Source organism: Protomyctophum parallelum (assembly GCF_964188405.1).
Source record: "Protomyctophum parallelum genome assembly, chromosome: 11".
NCBI classification, from domain to species: Eukaryota; Metazoa; Chordata; class Actinopteri; order Myctophiformes; family Myctophidae; genus Protomyctophum; species Protomyctophum parallelum.
The window spans coordinates 18,455,377-18,477,645 of NC_139707.1; the positions used below are offsets into that span (position 1 = coordinate 18,455,377).

The 22,269-nt window shown below is 43.5% G+C and overlaps 1 protein-coding gene across 3 annotated transcripts; it reads right to left on the reverse strand.

Annotated features, from left to right (window-relative positions):
- Window positions 1-15,761: 15,761 nt before the first annotated feature.
- cmklr2 (chemerin chemokine-like receptor 2) lies at window positions 15,762-20,999 on the reverse strand. 3 transcript variants are annotated; one of them, XM_083776243.1, is made up of 3 exons: window positions 20,698-20,999; window positions 19,463-19,684; window positions 15,762-18,470 (listed from the first exon to the last, which is right to left on the reverse strand). In XM_083776243.1, the coding sequence occupies exon 3, from the start codon at window positions 18,445-18,447 to the stop codon at window positions 17,383-17,385; it is 1,065 nt and encodes a 354-aa protein (XP_083632369.1). In that variant the 5' UTR covers window positions 18,448-18,470; window positions 19,463-19,684; window positions 20,698-20,999; the 3' UTR covers window positions 15,762-17,382. The 3 variants fall into 3 exon arrangements, with proteins under 3 accessions (XP_083632369.1, XP_083632367.1, XP_083632368.1); XM_083776241.1 differs by having other exon boundaries at window positions 15,763-18,474; window positions 19,463-19,576; XM_083776242.1 differs by having other exon boundaries at window positions 15,763-18,474.
- Between the last annotated feature and the right edge of the window lie 1,270 nt (window positions 21,000-22,269).

The window sequence follows — 22,269 nt, forward strand, 5'->3', positions numbered from 1 at the left end:
AGACAGACAGGAAGACCGAGGCGCCTAGGCAGGCAGACAGGCCAGGAAGGCAACAAAGTGCAGGCAGGGGGACTGTCCGGCCTAAGGCTGCGCTGCAAGGGTTGGAGCCTGGCCAGCTCCTGCTGGTCTAGACTGAGTGGCTGTGGCTGCACAGTAAGGCTGCGGTAACCTAGTCTGGGCTTGCTGCTGCACTGGCTTGCTCAGCTCACATTCTGAGCTGGCTGGCTTTCCAGAAAGGCTGGTTCTGTTGCTGCAAGGCAGGGCAGGGCAAACCGGGCCAGGCAGACAGAGAGCCAGGCCTCAAGAGAGGCCTGGCTGAGCTGACTGAGCAAGGCTGGTATGGCTGCAATGGCTGACTGCAAGGGCTGATATGCTCTGGCTTGGCAGCCTGACTTTCTACACTGGCTGACTGGCGGAGCTGACTGGCTGCGTTGGCTGACTGGGCAGGCTTGCTGGCTAGCTGGCTTGCTGTGCTCCCTGAGGGAAGCTTTGGGATGGATCTCTAGGGGCATCGGCTAGTGTTGAGCCTTCCTATGGCGTCTACCTTGATCTCCGTCCTAAGAAAGAAAGACAGAAAAAGAAAGACACACAAACCCAACTATGCAGCTTCCACCTGAGGAACCGAGACGCGAGAAAAGAACTGAGCGTCACTTGGGATGGTCACAAACTCTCCAACCATAACCACCCCATGTATCTTGGAGTTACACTGGACAGGACACACTTCTTCAAAAAAACACCTGGAGAACACAAAAGCCACGGTCAACACCCACAATAACATCCTGTGAAAACTAGTGAACTCCCAAGTGGGGCGCAGACCCACAAACAATCCGTGCAACTGCCATGGCCCTGTCTTTCTCTACAGCAGAGTATGCCTGCTCAAGCTGGAGCCGATCACGTCACACCAAATTGGTCGACACAGCCCTAAATGACACCTGTCGCATCATCACGGGATGGGTCAAGACAACACCTGTCCCGTCCGTGCCTTTATGCGCTAGCCGGCACCTCCCCCCGCACATCAGACGACTGTGTAACGCTCAAGATGAATGGAAAACACAGGAGATAGACAGTGAAGTCTGGAATGAAATGATAGAGAACACCTCACACACACAGTGTATTGTATCTATGTGGGTCGGTGGCGGTGTTGGTTACAACTGTTGGCCACCAGTTGTGACCAAGACCGCCACCGACCCACAGGAGAATACCATCGCACAGTGGTATCAGACCAACCACAATCAGCCAGCCCTCAAACCAAACCCTTCGACCTAGAAGAACTTGAAACTGCAATGGGAAAGTTGAAACCCGGAAAAGCAGCAGGGATTGATGACCTACTGGCAGAAATGTTACAGCACCTGGGACCCAACGCAAAGACCTGGCTTGTGGGGATGCTGAACACATGCATAGCACAGAAAACCATCCCTTCTGTCTGGGAAAAGGCCAAAGTGGTTGCAATCCCTAAACCTGGCAAAGACCCATTATCCACAAAGAGCTACCGACCCATTTCCCTCTGCATCACCTACAAGGCTATATGAGAAGCTGCTACTCCAACGCCTTGTTGCCACTCATAGATACCAAGCTGACTAAAGACCAAGCTGGTTTCCGTCCCAGCCGCTCCTGTGCTGGACAGAGCTCAACCTCACCCAACACATTGAGGATGGGTTTGAGGGGAAACAAATAACTGGAGCAGCATTCAGAGATCTCTCTGCTGCCTACGACACTGTCCAACACTGCACAATGGTCAGGAAAAGCCTCAACAACAGGCGCTTCTATGTCCAGTTAAATGACCAGAGGAGTAAATGGAAAGCCCAAAAGAACGGCCTCCAACAAGGTAGCGTGCTCGCCCCCCTCCTTTTCAATATCTACACAAACGACCAGCCACTACCCAATGCCCAATGCCAGCGTTTCATCTACGCCGACAAACTCTGCATTACGACCCAACAAGCAGACTTCCAGAAGATTGAGTCTGTCCTTGAAAGTGCCCTCCAAGAAATGTCAAGCTACTACAATACAACCACCTGAAACCCAACCTATAGAGAACACCTCACACACACATAATTTCCTTTCGTGGCCGTTTACATTCGAGGGTCGCTGGTCCTCTCGAACGGAACAGTTTAACGTCATGCCCAGGACGAAAAGATATAGAGAACACCAACATGTCAAATAACAGCAGGAAGGCATGGGCCACAATCCACCGTCTTGGCAAAAACCACACCACCCATAATTCACAACGGTCACAGCAAACTCTGTTGCATCACAACTGGTGTAGGTATTGGATGGAGCCCGCACACCACAGGTATAAGAAAGACGTTCTTTGTTGAAATACTGACAGCGTTTCGATCCATTTGATCTTCATCAGGTCATGTGTACACAAAACATACACTTTTATACTAAGGGAGTGCCCCCATTAAACAATCAAAATACCACATTTTGGTGCCCCTCCCATCACTGCAGGTGTGACACGTCAACCCTGAGTGAGTAGGTGGGGACCCAGACATATTGATGTAAATATAGTCTGTTCAGAAATTGTAGTGCCTCTCATAGAGCTTGTAGGTGATGCAGAGGAGGGAAATGGGTCGGTAGCTCTTCGGGGATAATGGGTCTATGCCAGGTTTAGGGATTGCAACTACTCCAGCCTTTTTCCAAACAGAAGGGATGGTTTTCTGTGCTATGCATGTGTTCAGCATCCCCACAAGCCAGGTCCTTGCGATAGGTCCCAGGTGCTGTATCATTTCTGCCAGTATGCCATCAATCCCTGCTGCTTTTCCGGGTTTCAACTTTCCCATTGCAGTTTCACGTTCTTCTAAGTCGAAGGGTTTGGTTTGAGGGCTGGCTGTGGCTGATTGTGGTTGGTCTGATACCACTGTGCGATGGTATTCTATGTGGGTCGGTGGCGGTGTTGGTTACAACTGTTGGCCACCAGTTGTGACCAAGACCGCCACCGACCCACAGGAGAATACCATCGCACAGTGGTATCAGACCAACCACAATCAGCCAGCCCTCAAACCAAACCCTTCGACCTAGAAGAACTTGAAACTGCAATGGGAAAGTTGAAACCCGGAAAAGCAGCAGGGATTGATGACCTACTGGCAGAAATGTTACAGCACCTGGGACCCAACGCAAAGACCTGGCTTGTGGGGATGCTGAACACATGCATAGCACAGAAAACCATCCCTTCTGTCTGGGAAAAGGCCAAAGTGGTTGCAATCCCTAAACCTGGCAAAGACCCATTATCCACAAAGAGCTACCGACCCATTTCCCTCTGCATCACCTACAAGGCTATATGAGAAGCTGCTACTCCAACGCCTTGTTGCCACTCATAGATACCAAGCTGACTAAAGACCAAGCTGGTTTCCGTCCCAGCCGCTCCTGTGCTGGACAGAGCTCAACCTCACCCAACACATTGAGGATGGGTTTGAGGGGAAACAAATAACTGGAGCAGCATTCAGAGATCTCTCTGCTGCCTACGACACTGTCCAACACCGCACAATGGTCAGGAAAAGCCTCCTCAACAACAGGCGCTTCTATGTCCAGTTAAATGACCAGAGGAGTAAATGGAAAGCCCAAAAGAACGGCCTCCAACAAGGTAGCGTGCTCGCCCCCCTCCTTTTCAATATCTACACAAACGACCAGCCACTACCCAATGCCCAATGCCAGCGTTTCATCTACGCCGACAAACTCTGCATTACGACCCAACAAGCAGACTTCCAGAAGATTGAGTCTGTCCTTGAAAGTGCCCTCCAAGAAATGTCAAGCTACTACAATACAACCACCTGAAACCCAACCTATAGAGAACACCTCACACACACATAATTTCCTTTCGTGGCCGTTTACATTCGAGGGTCGCTGGTCCTCTCGAACGGAACAGTTTAACGTCATGCCCAGGACGAAAAGATATAGAGAACACCAACATGTCAAATAACAGCAGGAAGGCATGGGCCACAATCCACCGTCTTGGCAAAAACCACACCACCCATAATTCACAACGGTCACAGCAAACTCTGTTGCATCACAACTGGTGTAGGTATTGGATGGAGCCCGCACACCACAGGTATAAGAAAGACGTTCTTTGTTGAAATACTGACAGCGTTTCGATCCATTTGATCTTCATCAGGTCATGTGTACACAAAACATACACTTTTATACTAAGGGAGTGCCCCCATTAAACAATCAAAATACCACATTTTGGTGCCCCTCCCATCACTGCAGGTGTGACACGTCAACCCTGAGTGAGTAGGTGGGGACCCAGACATATTGATGTAAATATAGTCTGTTCAGAAATTGTAGTGCCTCTCATAGAGCTTGTAGGTGATGCAGAGGAGGGAAATGGGTCGGTAGCTCTTCGGGGATAATGGGTCTATGCCAGGTTTAGGGATTGCAACTACTCCAGCCTTTTTCCAAACAGAAGGGATGGTTTTCTGTGCTATGCATGTGTTCAGCATCCCCACAAGCCAGGTCCTTGCGATAGGTCCCAGGTGCTGTATCATTTCTGCCAGTATGCCATCAATCCCTGCTGCTTTTCCGGGTTTCAACTTTCCCATTGCAGTTTCACGTTCTTCTAAGTCGAAGGGTTTGGTTTGAGGGCTGGCTGTGGCTGATTGTGGTTGGTCTGATACCACTGTGCGATGGTATTCTATGTGGGTCGGTGGCGGTGTTGGTTACAACTGTTGGCCACCAGTTGTGACCAAGACCGCCACCGACCCACAGGAGAATACCATCGCACAGTGGTATCAGACCAACCACAATCAGCCAGCCCTCAAACCAAACCCTTCGACCTAGAAGAACTTGAAACTGCAATGGGAAAGTTGAAACCCGGAAAAGCAGCAGGGATTGATGACCTACTGGCAGAAATGTTACAGCACCTGGGACCCAACGCAAAGACCTGGCTTGTGGGGATGCTGAACACATGCATAGCACAGAAAACCATCCCTTCTGTCTGGGAAAAGGCCAAAGTGGTTGCAATCCCTAAACCTGGCAAAGACCCATTATCCACAAAGAGCTACCGACCCATTTCCCTCTGCATCACCTACAAGGCTATATGAGAAGCTGCTACTCCAACGCCTTGTTGCCACTCATAGATACCAAGCTGACTAAAGACCAAGCTGGTTTCCGTCCCAGCCGCTCCTGTGCTGGACAGAGCTCAACCTCACCCAACACATTGAGGATGGGTTTGAGGGGAAACAAATAACTGGAGCAGCATTCAGAGATCTCTCTGCTGCCTACGACACTGTCCAACACCGCACAATGGTCAGGAAAAGCCTCCTCAACAACAGGCGCTTCTATGTCCAGTTAAATGACCAGAGGAGTAAATGGAAAGCCCAAAAGAACGGCCTCCAACAAGGTAGCGTGCTCGCCCCCCTCCTTTTCAATATCTACACAAACGACCAGCCACTACCCAATGCCCAATGCCAGCGTTTCATCTACGCCGACAAACTCTGCATTACGACCCAACAAGCAGACTTCCAGAAGATTGAGTCTGTCCTTGAAAGTGCCCTCCAAGAAATGTCAAGCTACTACAATACAACCACCTGAAACCCAACCTATAGAGAACACCTCACACACACATAATTTCCTTTCGTGGCCGTTTACATTCGAGGGTCGCTGGTCCTCTCGAACGGAACAGTTTAACGTCATGCCCAGGACGAAAAGATATAGAGAACACCAACATGTCAAATAACAGCAGGAAGGCATGGGCCACAATCCACCGTCTTGGCAAAAACCACACCACCCATAATTCACAACGGTCACAGCAAACTCTGTTGCATCACAACTGGTGTAGGTATTGGATGGAGCCCGCACACCACAGGTATAAGAAAGACGTTCTTTGTTGAAATACTGACAGCGTTTCGATCCATTTGATCTTCATCAGGTCATGTGTACACAAAACATACACTTTTATACTAAGGGAGTGCCCCCATTAAACAATCAAAATACCACATTTTGGTGCCCCTCCCATCACTGCAGGTGTGACACGTCAACCCTGAGTGAGTAGGTGGGGACCCAGACATATTGATGTAAATATAGTCTGTTCAGAAATTGTAGTGCCTCTCATAGAGCTTGTAGGTGATGCAGAGGAGGGAAATGGGTCGGTAGCTCTTCGGGGATAATGGGTCTATGCCAGGTTTAGGGATTGCAACTACTCCAGCCTTTTTCCAAACAGAAGGGATGGTTTTCTGTGCTATGCATGTGTTCAGCATCCCCACAAGCCAGGTCCTTGCGATAGGTCCCAGGTGCTGTATCATTTCTGCAAGTATGCCATCAATCCCTGCTGCTTTTCCGGGTTTCAACTTTCCCATTGCAGTTTCACGTTCTTCTAAGTCGAAGGGTTTGGTTTGAGGGCTGGCTGATTGTGGTTGGTCTGATACCACTGTGCGATGGTATTCTATGTGGGTCGGTGGCGGTGTTGGTTACAACTGTTGGCCACCAGTTGTGACCAAGACCGCCACCGACCCACAGGAGAATACCATCGCACAGTGGTATCAGACCAACCACAATCAGCCAGCCCTCAAACCAAACCCTTCGACCTAGAAGAACTTGAAACTGCAATGGGAAAGTTGAAACCCGGAAAAGCAGCAGGGATTGATGACCTACTGGCAGAAATGTTACAGCACCTGGGACCCAACGCAAAGACCTGGCTTGTGGGGATGCTGAACACATGCATAGCACAGAAAACCATCCCTTCTGTCTGGGAAAAGGCCAAAGTGGTTGCAATCCCTAAACCTGGCAAAGACCCATTATCCACAAAGAGCTACCGACCCATTTCCCTCTGCATCACCTACAAGGCTATATGAGAAGCTGCTACTCCAACGCCTTGTTGCCACTCATAGATACCAAGCTGACTAAAGACCAAGCTGGTTTCCGTCCCAGCCGCTCCTGTGCTGGACAGAGCTCAACCTCACCCAACACATTGAGGATGGGTTTGAGGGGAAACAAATAACTGGAGCAGCATTCAGAGATCTCTCTGCTGCCTACGACACTGTCCAACACCGCACAATGGTCAGGAAAAGCCTCCTCAACAACAGGCGCTTCTATGTCCAGTTAAATGACCAGAGGAGTAAATGGAAAGCCCAAAAGAACGGCCTCGCAACAAGGTAGCGTGCTCGCCCCCCTCCTTTTCAATATCTACACAAACGACCAGCCACTACCCAATGCCTAATGCCAGCGTTTCATCTACGCCGACAACCTCTGCATTACGACCCAACAAGCAGACTTCCAGAAGATTGAGTCTGTCCTTGAAAGTGCCCTCCAAGAAATGTCAAGCTACTACAATACAACCACCTGAAACCCAACCTATAGAGAACACCTCACACACACATAATTTCCTTTCGTGGCCGTTTACATTCGAGGGTCGCTGGTCCTCTCGAACGGAACAGTTTAACGTCATGCCCAGGACGAAAAGATATAGAGAACACCAACATGTCAAATAACAGCAGGAAGGCATGGGCCACAATCCACCGTCTTGGCAAAAACCACACCACCCATAATTCACAACGGTCACAGCAAACTCTGTTGCATCACAACTGGTGTAGGTATTGGATGGAGCCCGCACACCACAGGTATAAGAAAGACGTTCTTTGTTGAAATACTGACAGCGTTTCGATCCATTTGATCTTCATCAGGTCATGTGTACACAAAACATACACTTTTATACTAAGGGAGTGCCCCCATTAAACAATCAAAATACCACATTTTGGTGCCCCTCCCATCACTGCAGGTGTGACACGTCAACCCTGAGTGAGTAGGTGGGGACCCAGACATATTGATGTAAATATAGTCTGTTCAGAAATTGTAGTGCCTCTCATAGAGCTTGTAGGTGATGCAGAGGAGGGAAATGGGTCGGTAGCTCTTCAGGGATAATGGGTCTTTGCCAGGTTTAGGGATTGCAACTACTCCAGCCTTTTTCCAAACAGAAGGGATGGTTTTCTGTGCTATGCATGTGTTCAGCATCCCCACAAGCCAGGTCCTTGCGATAGGTCCCAGGTGCTGTATCATTTCTGCCAGTATGCCATCAATCCCTGCTGCTTTTCCGGGTTTCAACTTTCCCATTGCAGTTTCACGTTCTTCTAAGTCGAAGGGTTTGGTTTGAGGGCTGGCTGATTGTGGTTGGTCTGATACCACTGTGCGATGGTATTCTATGTGGGTCGGTGGCGGTGTTGGTTACAACTGTTGGCCACCAGTTGTGACCAAGACCGCCACCGACCCACAGGAGAATACCATCGCACAGTGGTATCAGACCAACCACAATCAGCCAGCCCTCAAACCAAACCCTTCGACCTAGAAGAACTTGAAACTGCAATGGGAAAGTTGAAACCCGGAAAAGCAGCAGGGATTGATGACCTACTGGCAGAAATGTTACAGCACCTGGGACCCAACGCAAAGACCTGGCTTGTGGGGATGCTGAACACATGCATAGCACAGAAAACCATCCCTTCTGTCTGGGAAAAGGCCAACGTTGTTGCAATCCCTAAACCTGGCATAGACCCATTATCCACAAAGAGCTACCGACCCATTTCCCTCTGCATCACCTACAAGGCTATATGAGAAGCTGCTACTCCAACGCCTTGTTGCCACTCATAGATACCAAGCTGACTAAAGACCAAGCTGGTTTCCGTCCCAGCCGCTCCTGTGCTGGACAGAGCTCAACCTCACCCAACACATTGAGGATGGTTTTGAGGGGAAACAAATAACTGGAGCAGCATTCAGAGATCTCTCTGCTGCCTACGACACTGTCCAACACCGCACAATGGTCAGGAAAAGCCTCCTCAACAACAGGCGCTTCTATGTTCAGTTAAATGACCAGAGGAGTAAATGGAAAGCCGAAAAGAACGGCCTCCCACAAGGTAGCGCGCTTGCCCCCCTCCTTTTCAATATCTAAACAAACGACCAGCCACTTGAAACCCAACCCATCAAAAACCCAACTATGCAGCTTCCACCTGAGGAACCGAGACGCAAAAAAAGAACTGAGCATCACAAACTCTCAAACCATACCCACCCCATGTAACTTGGAGTTACACTGGACAGTTTAACTTCATGCCCAGGACGAAAAGTTATAGAGAACACCAACATGACAAACCCTACACTTAAACCCTCTATATTTAATAAAAAACAATTCTGGACAGGAATCCTGTATTGCAGGGGTGCCCAAAAGGTACATCGTGATCTACCAGTAATCACAAAGGCTGTGCAGGTAGACCATATGGCATGCCCCTGTATATAATCTATCACTTGAATTAAGGTGACTTGACACCAGCTCAAATGTTGCACACAAACATCAGTAGCAAAAGTACAAAGTTATTGTGACAGTAATAATTGCTATAGTGTGTGTTCAGTAACAGGAATATTCCTGTCTCTCCAGCTCTTTAATAAATAGAAAAGGGTTTAATCAGGAGTTGTAGTAGCCACAGGATAATCAAAGCGGTGGATATTGCTCTTGTCTTCATGTCTTTATGTATGTAAATTGTCTTGTTGTTTGTGTTATGTCAAATGCGTGTATACGTGTTCTGCATATACTTGGCTGCTGTGTTGCAAGATAATGGGAGTTACTGATACTATGGGACTGAATGGGAGTGAAAGGGAGGTACTGTTACTATGGGACTGATACTATGGGAGTGCATGGGAGTGGATGGGAGTGAATGGGAGGTATTGTTACTATGGGACTGATACTATGGGAGTGAATGGGACTGAATGGGATGTACTGTTACTATGTGACTGAATGGGAGTGAATAAAAGTGAATGGGAGTGAATGGGACTGAGTGGGAGTGAATGGGAGGTACTGTGACTATGGGACTGTGTTTAACAAAAAGCTGGAGAGACCGGGAGACCTCTGTTACTGAACAAACACTATAGCAATGATTACTGTCACAATATAGAGCTATTTAACACTGTTACTGAACACACACTATAGCAATGATTACTGTCACAATATCTATTTAACACTGTTACTGAACACACACTATAGCAATGATTTCTGTCACACTATAGAGCTATTTAACACTGTTACTGAACACACACTCTATAGCAATGATTACTGTCACAATACAGAGCAATTTAATTTAGGTAACCAAATTGACCCTAGCCTCGATACCCAGGCTTTCATTTCGTCTGCGCGAAAGATGAAAGCCTGGAAAAAGCTGTGGGCTGAACCAGTCTAAAAGTGGGAGTCAACCCTTCCGCGTAGGCGTCGCTCTAAATGATGTGACGTAGCGCTGCACTAGGGGGGAGAGGAGGGGCCGGGGGTGACGGACAGATCGATGAGATCCAATCAGGGTGCGCGCTTTTCTGAGACGCAACCCTCCCATCTAGGCCAGAAATGTCTCTGCTTAGGTCAGGCTAAATTGACCCCAATAGTAGATCTTTACACTCTCAATAGTTCAATTGTTGTTAAGCATCTGCTTAATTTCCAAAAAACTACACAATTAGAGAATGTAGAAGATTGCTACTTTTGATCCTTTAATTATATAATGCTGATTGTAGCATAGTGGTTAGTGACTGAGCTTTGTTAACATGAGTGCCCGGGATCGTTTCCCACCAATTTCAAAGAATGTTTGTTGCTTCGCGCCAATTTTCACAGAACCCCATTGTGAGAGTCTATTAATGTGAAATGGTGGTCCGTGGCTCAAACATGTTATCACTTTTTAAGTTACTTGTTGTGTTTAGAATCTGTGACCAGTGCCAGCAGAATATGCCTCAACTCGATTTTTACAGATTACAGTAAATTATTAAAGTACAGAATGTAAGCTTTCATATGATGTATCATTCAATGAAATTGGACAATAATTGAAGGAGATATGACCATCTAAAACTTGTTGAAACAGAAACCCCAAATCAGAGAATAAGCCATGCAAAGAATCCTGAAATTTTAGCACCACTTGAATGGGTGTGACAATAGATACTTGTCCACAACCCTAATTTCTTGCATAATCACTCCCCCACCCACTAACCACTCCCCCACTAGGTTAAAGTAAAAGTAAGTTAAAGTAAAGAAATATAGGACTGAAGTTGTTTAGTGTATATTTTGTAATAATACAATCTAAAAAGTAACTAGTAGGCTAACAGAGTTTTCAATGGATATAGGCTATGTAGTTTTAGACCAATGCTTTAACATGTGTGCAATGAAACAAAGGGCAGAAGAATGAGCTAACTAGGCTAGCTAGCTTCTAGCCTGTTGTTTGTTGGTGAAAGACTCCAAGTTGGGAAGTGTATTTCAGCGAGTAGCTATACGTGGTTTTGTTTATTTACTCCAAGCTGGGAAGTGTATTTCAGCGAGTAGCAGCGAGGGTTATACTTTACAGAAAATAAACAAAACCACGTATAGCTACTCGCTGAAATACACTTCCCAGCTTGGAGTCTTTCACCAACAAACAACAGGCTAGAAGCTAGCTAGCCTAGTTAGCTATCATACGTCTTATACGTTCTTTTAATCATAACTCGCTCATTTCTAATGTGAGTCTATAAATGTAACATGGTGGTCCGTGGCTCAAATACTTAATGAATAATGGACCTCGACTAGATGGAAAAACAATTGTGTTTGTTTTGGTAAGAAGGAAAAACACTCGGTCATCGACGGGCCCGTTGTTTATAAACCTTCAACAGTAACCATTGCTACTGAAACACTGTTTTACGGTTTCGTACAAACATCATATATAAACATCATAACAAGTAACTTCAAGTGATAGACGTTTGAACACAAAAACAACAACAGCGTTAAGTATTAAATAACATTTAATCACTTACTTGCTCCGAAGACGGACCGGAAGATGGTGACGTGGCACTTCCAAACAAACACTGACCAAGCCGACCTCCACGCGTCTCTTCCGTATTTGAGGACGGCGGCACTTCCTTCCGGTGTGAGGCCACGCCCGCGAGATTTAACAGTGAATTTATTGTAGTCCTTCTACGTTACATCCGGGTCCCTTGGTCCCACCCGCTTCTCATAAAAATGTAAATGCAAAATAGCTACATATGAACGCGTGAATCTTTTACAATAACGTTATTTGTCAGAAAGGAAGCCATTGGGGGTTAAAATGGGTCTTAATGCTTCCAACTCATATAACTGTCAGTCTGTCACCAACAACACTTTTAATGATATTACATGAAGCAGACAGCCCTGTGATGAAACCTTTAGCATTACACTGTGGTTAATACGTTTTTATTCACAATGGAATGTTATTGTACTCTTAATATATCATGGTGTAGCACAGCACAGTAGATTCATATTTCAATCGATCTGGGATGTTAAAATTGTGCAAAACTCTGTTAAATGAATGGCCTCTTCTGCTACATTAAAAATTACTAAACATTAAACGTTACTTATACCTGTTATTGAGACTCCTATAGAGCATGTTGACATGGATAGCTTGGTTAGTAGTATCTCTGTTAGTTAATGCAGTTTGATTGATTAAATTAATAGCCTATTTTATTAGACAAAAATGTAGAACAGTAGTGTCATAGAGTGGAAAATGCCATTTGGTTTAATGCCACAGAATGCAGTGCCACGTAGAGCAGCATGATAAATGGTTAACTTTATAGTGTGTTCAAAAATGGCAGATCTGCAAGTTCAGTGTATTGAATGAGATGTGCTGTGAGTTTGCATATCTGCTATTGTCCAGCATAGGACCGTTGCACAGTGAAGTATAAACAAGGCTTTAGGATTTATAAGTCGTTTTTAGAATATAATAGAATATTCACTCCAGTGAATAGCATTTATCCATTTAGATAACTTTTTGATGTTATTTAATTACTTATTTTTACACAGAAACATAATGTGTGTCTTTACAATAACTGTAATGTAATAATAATACTAATAATGTAATGTAATAATTATTAATTAAATAACCTTATTTTATTCTGAAGGCAACCGGATGTCTTAAATTAGCTAGCTCTCAGACAGGAAGTTCTAAATTAGCTCAAAAGACGGAGCCAACGCCGCTGCACTTCAAATGTCAGTGCCGGTAGCCCCCAGAGGACGGCAACGTCCACTGCAGTGTGTTTAGCTGTAAATTCAGGACTGTCCCTTTTTTCAGTCTAAATGAATCAAATAGCCTACTAAAGCTATAAGGCCCCCAAAGTTTAATTATGGGCATGACATCTATTTAACCTCTGCCTTATTATAGACAAGACCACTAATTAAAATATTGCAAAGAGAATAATAAGGTAATATAGCCTACCGGTAGTTCAATTATGGAAAAAGTTTAATGCACATCAAACAATAACATTATTATGATTAACATACTGATGAGTTACTTGACTTGATATCTTTATAGCCTATATCATGTGTTTTCAACAGGTCGTCCGTGGAGGTATTGCATGTCGTCCCTGACCATGCATTTACGGTAGTATAATGTAGGATTTGTTGATTTGTTTTAAATGTTCTTTCCACTAGTTGAGAAACTGAACAGAATGACCTGGTGACCTATGATGAGTCCATCCATGTAGTAATTTACTGACAACTTGGAATTCAAGACATACAACAGAAAAAGGGAGTTAGAATCTCAAAAAAGGGGAAGTGCACCGGATTGTCTGGTTGAATCATTATTATTAGGACATTTTACCAGTAGTAGTCAACCACGGTTGAGAAACTGTGGGATGTATACACATGGGATGCATAGCAAGTGTTAACTTACAAAAGCACTAATCTTAGCCCATATCCCCACCCAACACAATAGTGGTCCCCAGGTTGATTCTAAGTCAGGGTGGTGGTCCCTTGTTCACAATCAGTTGAAAACCCCTGGCCTATATGGCAAAATGGTTGAAATTTCAGTTTCTAAACGTGTGGTTTGTCCTCAAGTGTCTTCTTTCCAAGTTCTCTTTCTTCCCCATCAGTGTTCAGTTCTTGCTGATGAGACAAATACTTCAGTAGAATAATGATGAGAGAGCTCTATCCGGTTCCATGTATGGTACACAAATACATACGGCTGAGATTTCAGTTCTCTGCCTGCTGGAAAGGTCTACTCCAGGGGTCCTCAACTAGAAATGTTGAAGGTCCACAAATATGGTCCAGTCTCATGCGCACGCAAATAAAGTTGCGGGTCGCGGCCCGCAGGCCACAGGCCCCACGGGGTGGGGCTGCCCCCCTCGCCCCCCACCCTTAGAAACAACTATGCCTGTTTAGTACAGTCAAACCAAGCTATACAAACCGGGTCCCATCCCAACCAACACTGGGGTGGCAGAGTATGAAAATATATTTTTTCACTTTAACAAATATTCATTATTCACACCTCCAAAAATCAAATTTTGTTCATTCAACTGAATGTGTGAATGTGTCACTGCTAGTGAGCCAGTCAGCGAGACATTGTCATCATGACATGCCGGCCCATAATACACACAGTCAGAGTGTTAATTGCGTTTCTCGGCATTGATCGAATACAACGGAGAATTCAACTCGCGGTTGCGGTGACTTTTCTTCTTCTCTTCTTTTTTTTTTAAATTTCTTTTTGTGGCTTTCGCCTTTATTTTATATTTTTTATGGAGGGACAGAGTACAGACAGTAGGCTGACAGGAAATGGGGAGAGAGATGGGGGGTCACTCCCACTGAGCCACGGCCCATGCAGGCCTTTTCTCTTTATTCTATCATTTCTCCAGGGTCCGCAGAGAGGTGTGCCGCGGTCCGGTCGTGGACCGCGGTCCGCCTGTTGAGGACCACTGGTCTACTCTATAGTCTACTTAAACACTTCATAATGCCTGAGTGATCACTCACTGACTTTTTATTTAGACCAGGATCATAGTTGTGTAATCAAGCATTAGGCCTATAATATATTATATACTGTATCACTCTCAATCTATTTTAGTGTATTATAACCAGTAAGACGCCTGAGGGCGAGAAGCGACCTCACCCTAAAGGACGAGGTCACGAGCACACATCCGCGTGGGTGACAGCAGACTTTTGGGGCGAGCGCTGGCACTTTGGCATGAGGGGTCAGATCAACATATCGGCCTGGGTGACAGCAGACTGTTGGGGCGAGCGCTGGCACTTTGGCATGAGGGGTCAGATCAACATATCCGCCTGGGTGACAGCAGACTGCTGGGCGAGTGCTGGCGCTTTTGCATGCATGGGGGGTCAGATCAACATATGGAATGAATTATGTACTGGCCATATATGGAGCGTGTCTTGAGTGTACAGGGTTTGATGAGGTCAGATCAACATATGGAATGTCAGAACAGGTCAGCTCCATATATGGATATCTAACTATATTGATGACATCAGGGATTTCCATATATGGGCTTAATATTGATGACATCACGTGATGTCACAAGGCATGACCATATATGGGGCATGACTGACTGACGGGAAATGCACAATTTTATATAGTTAACTGCGACCTGCAGTCGCAATTATCATAGTTGTAATACATTATAATACTTTATATTGTATTATATCACAGTTATAATCCATTATAGTGTATTATCATAGTTGTAATGATACTTTATATTGTATAATTATCACAGTTGAACTATATTATCTCTTGCATCCTCACCTGACATATTAATGAGCATATCATCCCGACACTTTACCAGTCAGCAAAATAATTCAAACTAATTATTTCAATATTTAACATAAAAAATGCCACGACATGGACAAGTATTTTTCCCCTCCATCAGGCGCCCCGGCTTGCCAGGTAGTTTTAGAGTTTTAGATTACTGCATGTTTTTGTGAGGTTACCTACCCTAGAGGACACGGGGACAACATGCAAACTCCACACAGAAAGGCCCTTTCGCCAACCCTGCCTCGGGGAGGAGAGGACACGCACCCAGCACCCAGCGGGAATCGAACCCAGGACCTTCATGCTGTGAGGCGACAGCACTACCGACAGGGACAAGTCTTGTCATGGACCCATTTGTATACGGACATGTTGATGACCCCTAAACCGTGTGAAATAAAACAGCAATGAAATAAAATGTGTACAATTTTACTTTAAATTATGGAATGGCAATGTATGACATAATAATCAATACAATTCTAATGCATTCCTGCAGTGTCCTCAATCTCATGCACGTGCATATGGGTTTGGAATAAACCAAAATCACTACACATATTCCTACCCAAAAAATTATTCTCCGAAAATTCCACTATACATTCCTGATCAAACATAAAATGCATGGTATCGAAATTAAGATGGTCCCTTAAATAATTATTTGTGGTTATTGTAATTTTATTTAATTAAACAGTGGAATAAAAATGTAGATGGCTACCTAAACCCAGCAGCGTCTGTATTCAGGGGAAAGGTTTGCAGAAAAAAGCAGATCGACATCCTCAGACATTGCAACACGTTGCAATGTGACACAGCTTGTCAATCAGCTAATTTCAGTGAAGATATTTCATGTAGAGTCACTAGTAGAGCCCTGAAGGACCACGGTCAATCAAGTATAGTGTTTAACCCATTTTGACCTGAGATCAGATTCTAAAAATGTCTTCTACATCCTGACAGTTTTCTGAAAAAGCTATGTTTCTATGTCAGTCGTTTTCCAAAAATAGCAGATTTACAAGCTCATAGCGCGCTATGAGCTTGTAAATCTGCTATTTTTCAATAGGTATAAAGCATAACATAATGCTAACACCAAAAGGGGTTCCCGCCCAAAAATGGGTTAAAGCTGTTTGGCATTGGCAGAGAAGTTTTTTCATGGGCGCAACCCACATACTCATGCAGCTGCGCTGACATCCCACTAATGCATGTTCCCTACAAATCGGTCGCCATTTAAATCTATCAAACACAAATTTCTGAAATGCTTTTGCAGTTTATATATAATATATTAATATATTATATAAGTGTCATGTTTCTCCAACTACTGACGCTGCATACCATTCATCAGGAAGGAAATTGGAAATAGTTGTTTGCATGCAGACCTTCAGGAATGCTGTAGGAAATTAATCTAAAAGTCCTGCATACATAACACAATTGATTTTCATCTTACAAAAGCTTAAGAAATTAACTTCCCTTATGACTAAAACATTCTAGCCATTCTAATGCCTTTACATTTATGAAAGTATATGACATCAATATAGTATATAAATCAAGTATAGGGCCTACATTTAAGTAGGTTATATGCAATATATTAGAATAAAATGTTTACACAACTCTGAAATAATTATAAACTTCTAAACATCTCTTCTAAACCTCTGTAAACATGTGTCTAGCAGCCTGTCTCTAAAACAATATGATAATATGAAGAAAACTGCAACAGGTACTTTGCATTGCATTTGATACAAAATCACAGCAATATTAAAATTCCCTTTGGTTCAAAAGAGTGCAATAATGAAAGTCACGACTAACATAATATACATGACAGTAGTAGTAGAACAGTTATGATTATGTTTAAACCGTGCTGTCATGTACTGTAGACCACTTGGGTTATGAAAATCTATAATTTGTGAAATCTACAGAGAAAGTATAGTCACAGAGCTGATGACTCAACAGGCTCCTCTGGTGGACATTCTGTCTCTGGCACAGACACGGTCTCAGTTGCAGAGATCGATTGGCTAAGCTCTCTCAGTGACCTCTTACTTAGGTCCAGGAATGCGCGCTTCAGTATGCAGCGAACTTTCTTGCCCAGGAGCATGTAAAGGAGGGGGTTAATGCAGCTATTGAAAAAGGCTAAACTGGTGGCAAGTGGAAAGCCAGTTTTCAGCACATTGTGTAAGTGCAATGAGGAATGCATGGAAAGCTCCATCAAGCTAAAGGTATGGAAGGGTGCCCAACATAAAAAGAAGGCCAGAATGACAGCAGACACTGTTCTGGAGAAGCTGGATAGACGAACAGAACCGCGAGACTGATTCACTTTCACTGCCAGCAGTATGGCAGTTATGCATATAGCACTAAAGGGCAAGAGGAACCCAATGGTGGTACGGACAACCACCATTATAATGTGTCTCACTGCTGCTGCATGTCCATCATGTGCATGGAAGTTGTTGAAGCAAACCACCCTATCGTGTAAGTGCATGACGTCCCGAAAGGCCAGAGTAGGACAGCTCAGGATAGCAGATAGCCCCCATACACAACCACATGCAATCCAGGCTCTCTGAACAGTACGACACTGCTGAGACCAATTGAGATGGACCAATGATACATACCTGTCTATACTGAGCACTGTGAGGAAGAGCACGCTGGCATACATATTCATCACAGACACAAATGAGTTGAGCTTACACATCACCAAACCAAAGGACCAGTGGAAGTCTCTAAGAACGTAATCTATGGAGAAGGGTAAAAAAAGCACAAATACAAAGTCTGCTATTGCAAAGTTGAGCAACCATGTGCTGTTCACAGTTCGTTTGGTTTTAAATGCCGTCACCCAAATAACAATTCCATTTCCAACCAGGCCAAGGACAAAGGAAATGCTATAAATTACTACTGATATGATGTGCATAGTTTCTCTCTGTTTGTCTACTCCAACTTCGTCAAGGTCTCCATACTCAGAGTAATCTTCATAGCTGTAGTTTCCATAGTCATCATCAGCCATTGTTGACAGACCTTTGTCAGACTCTGTCTGTGAGAAAGAAAACACTACGATAAGATTCCTGGAAAGATCTTCATGTACAAATTGTAATACAATGTGACATAGTATGCAACTTTGGCCTGTGTTTACATAAAAAAACAATATATTAATTTTCCCCATCATCATTCCTTGAGTCTAGCGACTATAGCCTACCTGTGGTGATGTTTATCTGCAGAAACACATTGCCCTGACACCTTCTCCCTGTACATCCCTACCAAAACAAACACTGACAACACCAACAAAGAGTGGGAAAAACCCCACATTTCAGGGAAGGGGCAATGTGTTTCTGCTGGTAAGCACCACCGCAATACTCCAGGTGGCTGATAACTGCTGGTATAGAGGGAAATGATGGGTAAAGAGACATCAACATTTATTATCAATCTGTAACTGTCAAGTTATTAACTTTTTTCCCCCCTGCAATAATTCTATGTCTTTGAGAATAATAAAAACACTGAGCAACAAAATGGCACGATAAATGCAAGATCACCAATACCTGTTTTTAATTAGTGTGGCTATATAATATATTATGATGGATACTGTAATCTAATTATTGGTCAGTAACTCGGACTCCATTAGTGACCAGATTTGACTGAGGGACTGCCATGGCGCAAACTCCAGCTTTTCACTCATTTTTTTCAAAATGAGTTAATAGCACAGGCAGACTCTTCACATACTAGAGCATGTCTGAAATAAATATCAGAGCTGAAATTGACATGTAAATATGAAATACATGCTTAAACATGTAGCTAGGTGTAGGCTATAATATTACAGAAGTGAACCTTTCAAGCCTGTTTTCTGCAAGACCTTACTCTATAAGCCATATCTCCAAAACTGGTGGGTCAAACTGAACAACCAACATGTCAATTTGAAGCTATGATTCCCTGCTTTCATATGAAAACGAAAATTCCAAAAAATCCAATGGCAGCCCCTCAGTCAAAGTTTGTCACAATTTATATTAATTTATTATTTTAGTTCTCACCTCACACCGCTTTTGTCTCCGCTGTGCTGTTCTCCTTAAAGCTCCTGCAGTTGTTCGTCCTTATGTGAGTTCCTCCAGTGCGAATATAAGGTCGGGAACGGGTGTGTCGTAACTCTGGAACACAATGTCAGCAGCCAGCATGTTGAGTTGTTGACAACGTTGTGCCTACACCCTATGTGTGCCTGCCACCTGGGGTGTATGCCTATACTTTAAACCTGCATTCTTCAAAGAATGAAAGGAGTGTTGAACAATTTTACTTAGATAATCCAAGCAGAAGTAAACTCACAATTGATTGATTGATTGATTGATTGAAATATTTATTAACAGTTTGCAGAATTACAGTACATTTCAAGCACAAACTCCATACAAAGACTGTTAACTGTGAGTGGACGACCCAATTAAGCATTACACGCATTACATTGTTTACAAGAGGGTCCACCATGTTCAATTCATCAAAACATTTAGAGACGTACAAATAGACACTTCTATATAGTTAAAGAACAGAACAGGAATGCATCATAAAGGAAGCAAAAAGGGAAAAGAAACATATTACTCAAGACCATTACTCAAGACCATTACTCACACCAAATATGGGGGGAAAGGCAGTCATATGATGTCTATATGCCAGCAACTCACAACTTATGACAAAACCTAAATAGGCTATAGGTTGAATCAACACAATATGTTTTTCTCTGGATATGTGGACTATAGTGTCTGCCATGCCAAGCACTCTAGGCTCCTCAATGAGAATGACAGTTACAAAATCCTTAAAGATATAGATATATATTTTAGAATCTAGACCTCTGCCTTACTGACAAAGCTAAAGTGCAGTAACTATAACTGTATACGTTTTTGGACTTTGATTGATTGATTGAATTGGCAGAAATGTAAATGGTACAGACTACAGAGTAGCCTACTGGACCGGTAGTCCAAAAGGATAACACCGATAAAAGTCCTTGCGGTCTTGTTTCCAAAATTCCATCACACCGATTTATGTAGGCTATCCCAAAAGTCAAATTAGATTTCAATATTTTCGGGGATAAACTAACAATTCATAAACCAAATAGGCTATAATTATCAGCCACAAGGCAGGATCGGTAATATATAATTGCTGTATCCTAATAAATTAATTACAACAGGATAGGCAGCCTTAAAAAGTCAAGCACGAGGACATAAAAGTTCAAATAGCTAACACAGTTTTAAGAAGAGAAAAGCGTATTCGTCGCTTTGCTTACCTTTAAACAGCCGTGATTTTATTTTGTGAGTTCAGGTTCAAAGATAGACTTCGCTAGTTCGCTCCCTTGAGAAGATGGCAAACTTGTAGGCTACCGGTATAGCTAAACCAGGGTGTTTTTGTTTTGCTGTAGCTTACTGATCGAGTTCTCGAGTTTCCTCAGTTCCAAACTAAATTATGGTGCGCAGCTGTTCATGAGTTCCCTAGCCGTGTTACGTGTTTACACTTTATAGTTTATCTTTCTTCTGGTCCATCCTAATATCCTTCGTGAGTTGGGATGCAGTGGGCGCGCCTGCCGCCTGGTTGACGCGTCGCGTCTGGAACGTGTTAAGCCCCCCCCCCCCCCCCCTCCTCCCCCGCCTCCTCCTCTGGAATGAAGCCAGCATTCATTCAGTGGGGAGCCTTGCCATCATAAGCAGTGCCTGAGCTCTAAACGTCCAAATATCCCTGAATATCACAACCGATAAAGTGTAAACTAGGTTTACTGCTGAGATTTTGTCGACGTGGCCCCATTTCCTCACAAAAGCCCTTCCCACACGGCACACGCAGCCTAAAATACAAATCCTCTCGGTTCCCATTATTGCTTCAGAAATTCGACTTTAATTGTGATAGTGGGGTTCCGTCTCCATGTTAAATTTAGTTTCACTTTCAGTACTAATTTGAAGGTGAGGGTCTATAGAACCATTTTGGTTCGAGTGGCAATCACCAAAATAAAATAATTGGCCTATAGGTGCCAACCCCATCAGCCCTACCAAAATATGTAAACTGTTGTAACTTTTGATTAAATTATCCAATCTGAACATATGATATATGTATGGATTCACAATCAGGAGTAGCATTTGGTACTTAAACCTTATTACACATATAATATTTGTTTCCACCCAGTATTGGTGTATATCCACAAAAATAGCAGGAAAAACGAGCTAAAAACTAGTAGTGGGGTCCCTAGACAGACCGTCATTTACAACTCAACAAAAGTTTAACTTTCACTTCTAATTTGTAGATAATGACCTATAGAACAATTTTAGTTCGAGTGGCAAGTCTACAAATTAAAATAAATATATATTTTTGCCAAATTTCCAAAATGGCCAAAATCGGAATTATGTTTATTTGAAAAAAAATAATATAATTTTCTTATATTGCTGTTTTTTCTTTGTTTTTCTTGCTATATCAAGTTAATCCTGTGTGAGGAATCAACTGGATTTCAAATATTAATGTTTTGAATAATCTGATATAGAAACAAAATAAAGATGGCTGCCAATGTACATTGAATTACTACATTACGCCTAACTTCTATCCTGTTGAACCTAGAATAACTGTATGTTATCATGAATGACTAATTGTATAAAAACAAAATACATATATAATAGGACAATATATAATATTTCACACAAATGAGACAATGCAGTACATATGTGGGGAACTAAAGTTAGATATTGGAATATAATACACCACTCCTGTGTTATATTTGTTTATTTTATTTTAGTTAGTTATACTATGTACTGCCACTTTAGGGGGCAGAGTAGCAGGTGTGTCACTCTTAAGGCCTATTCATATAGTCTGGATTTTCGGT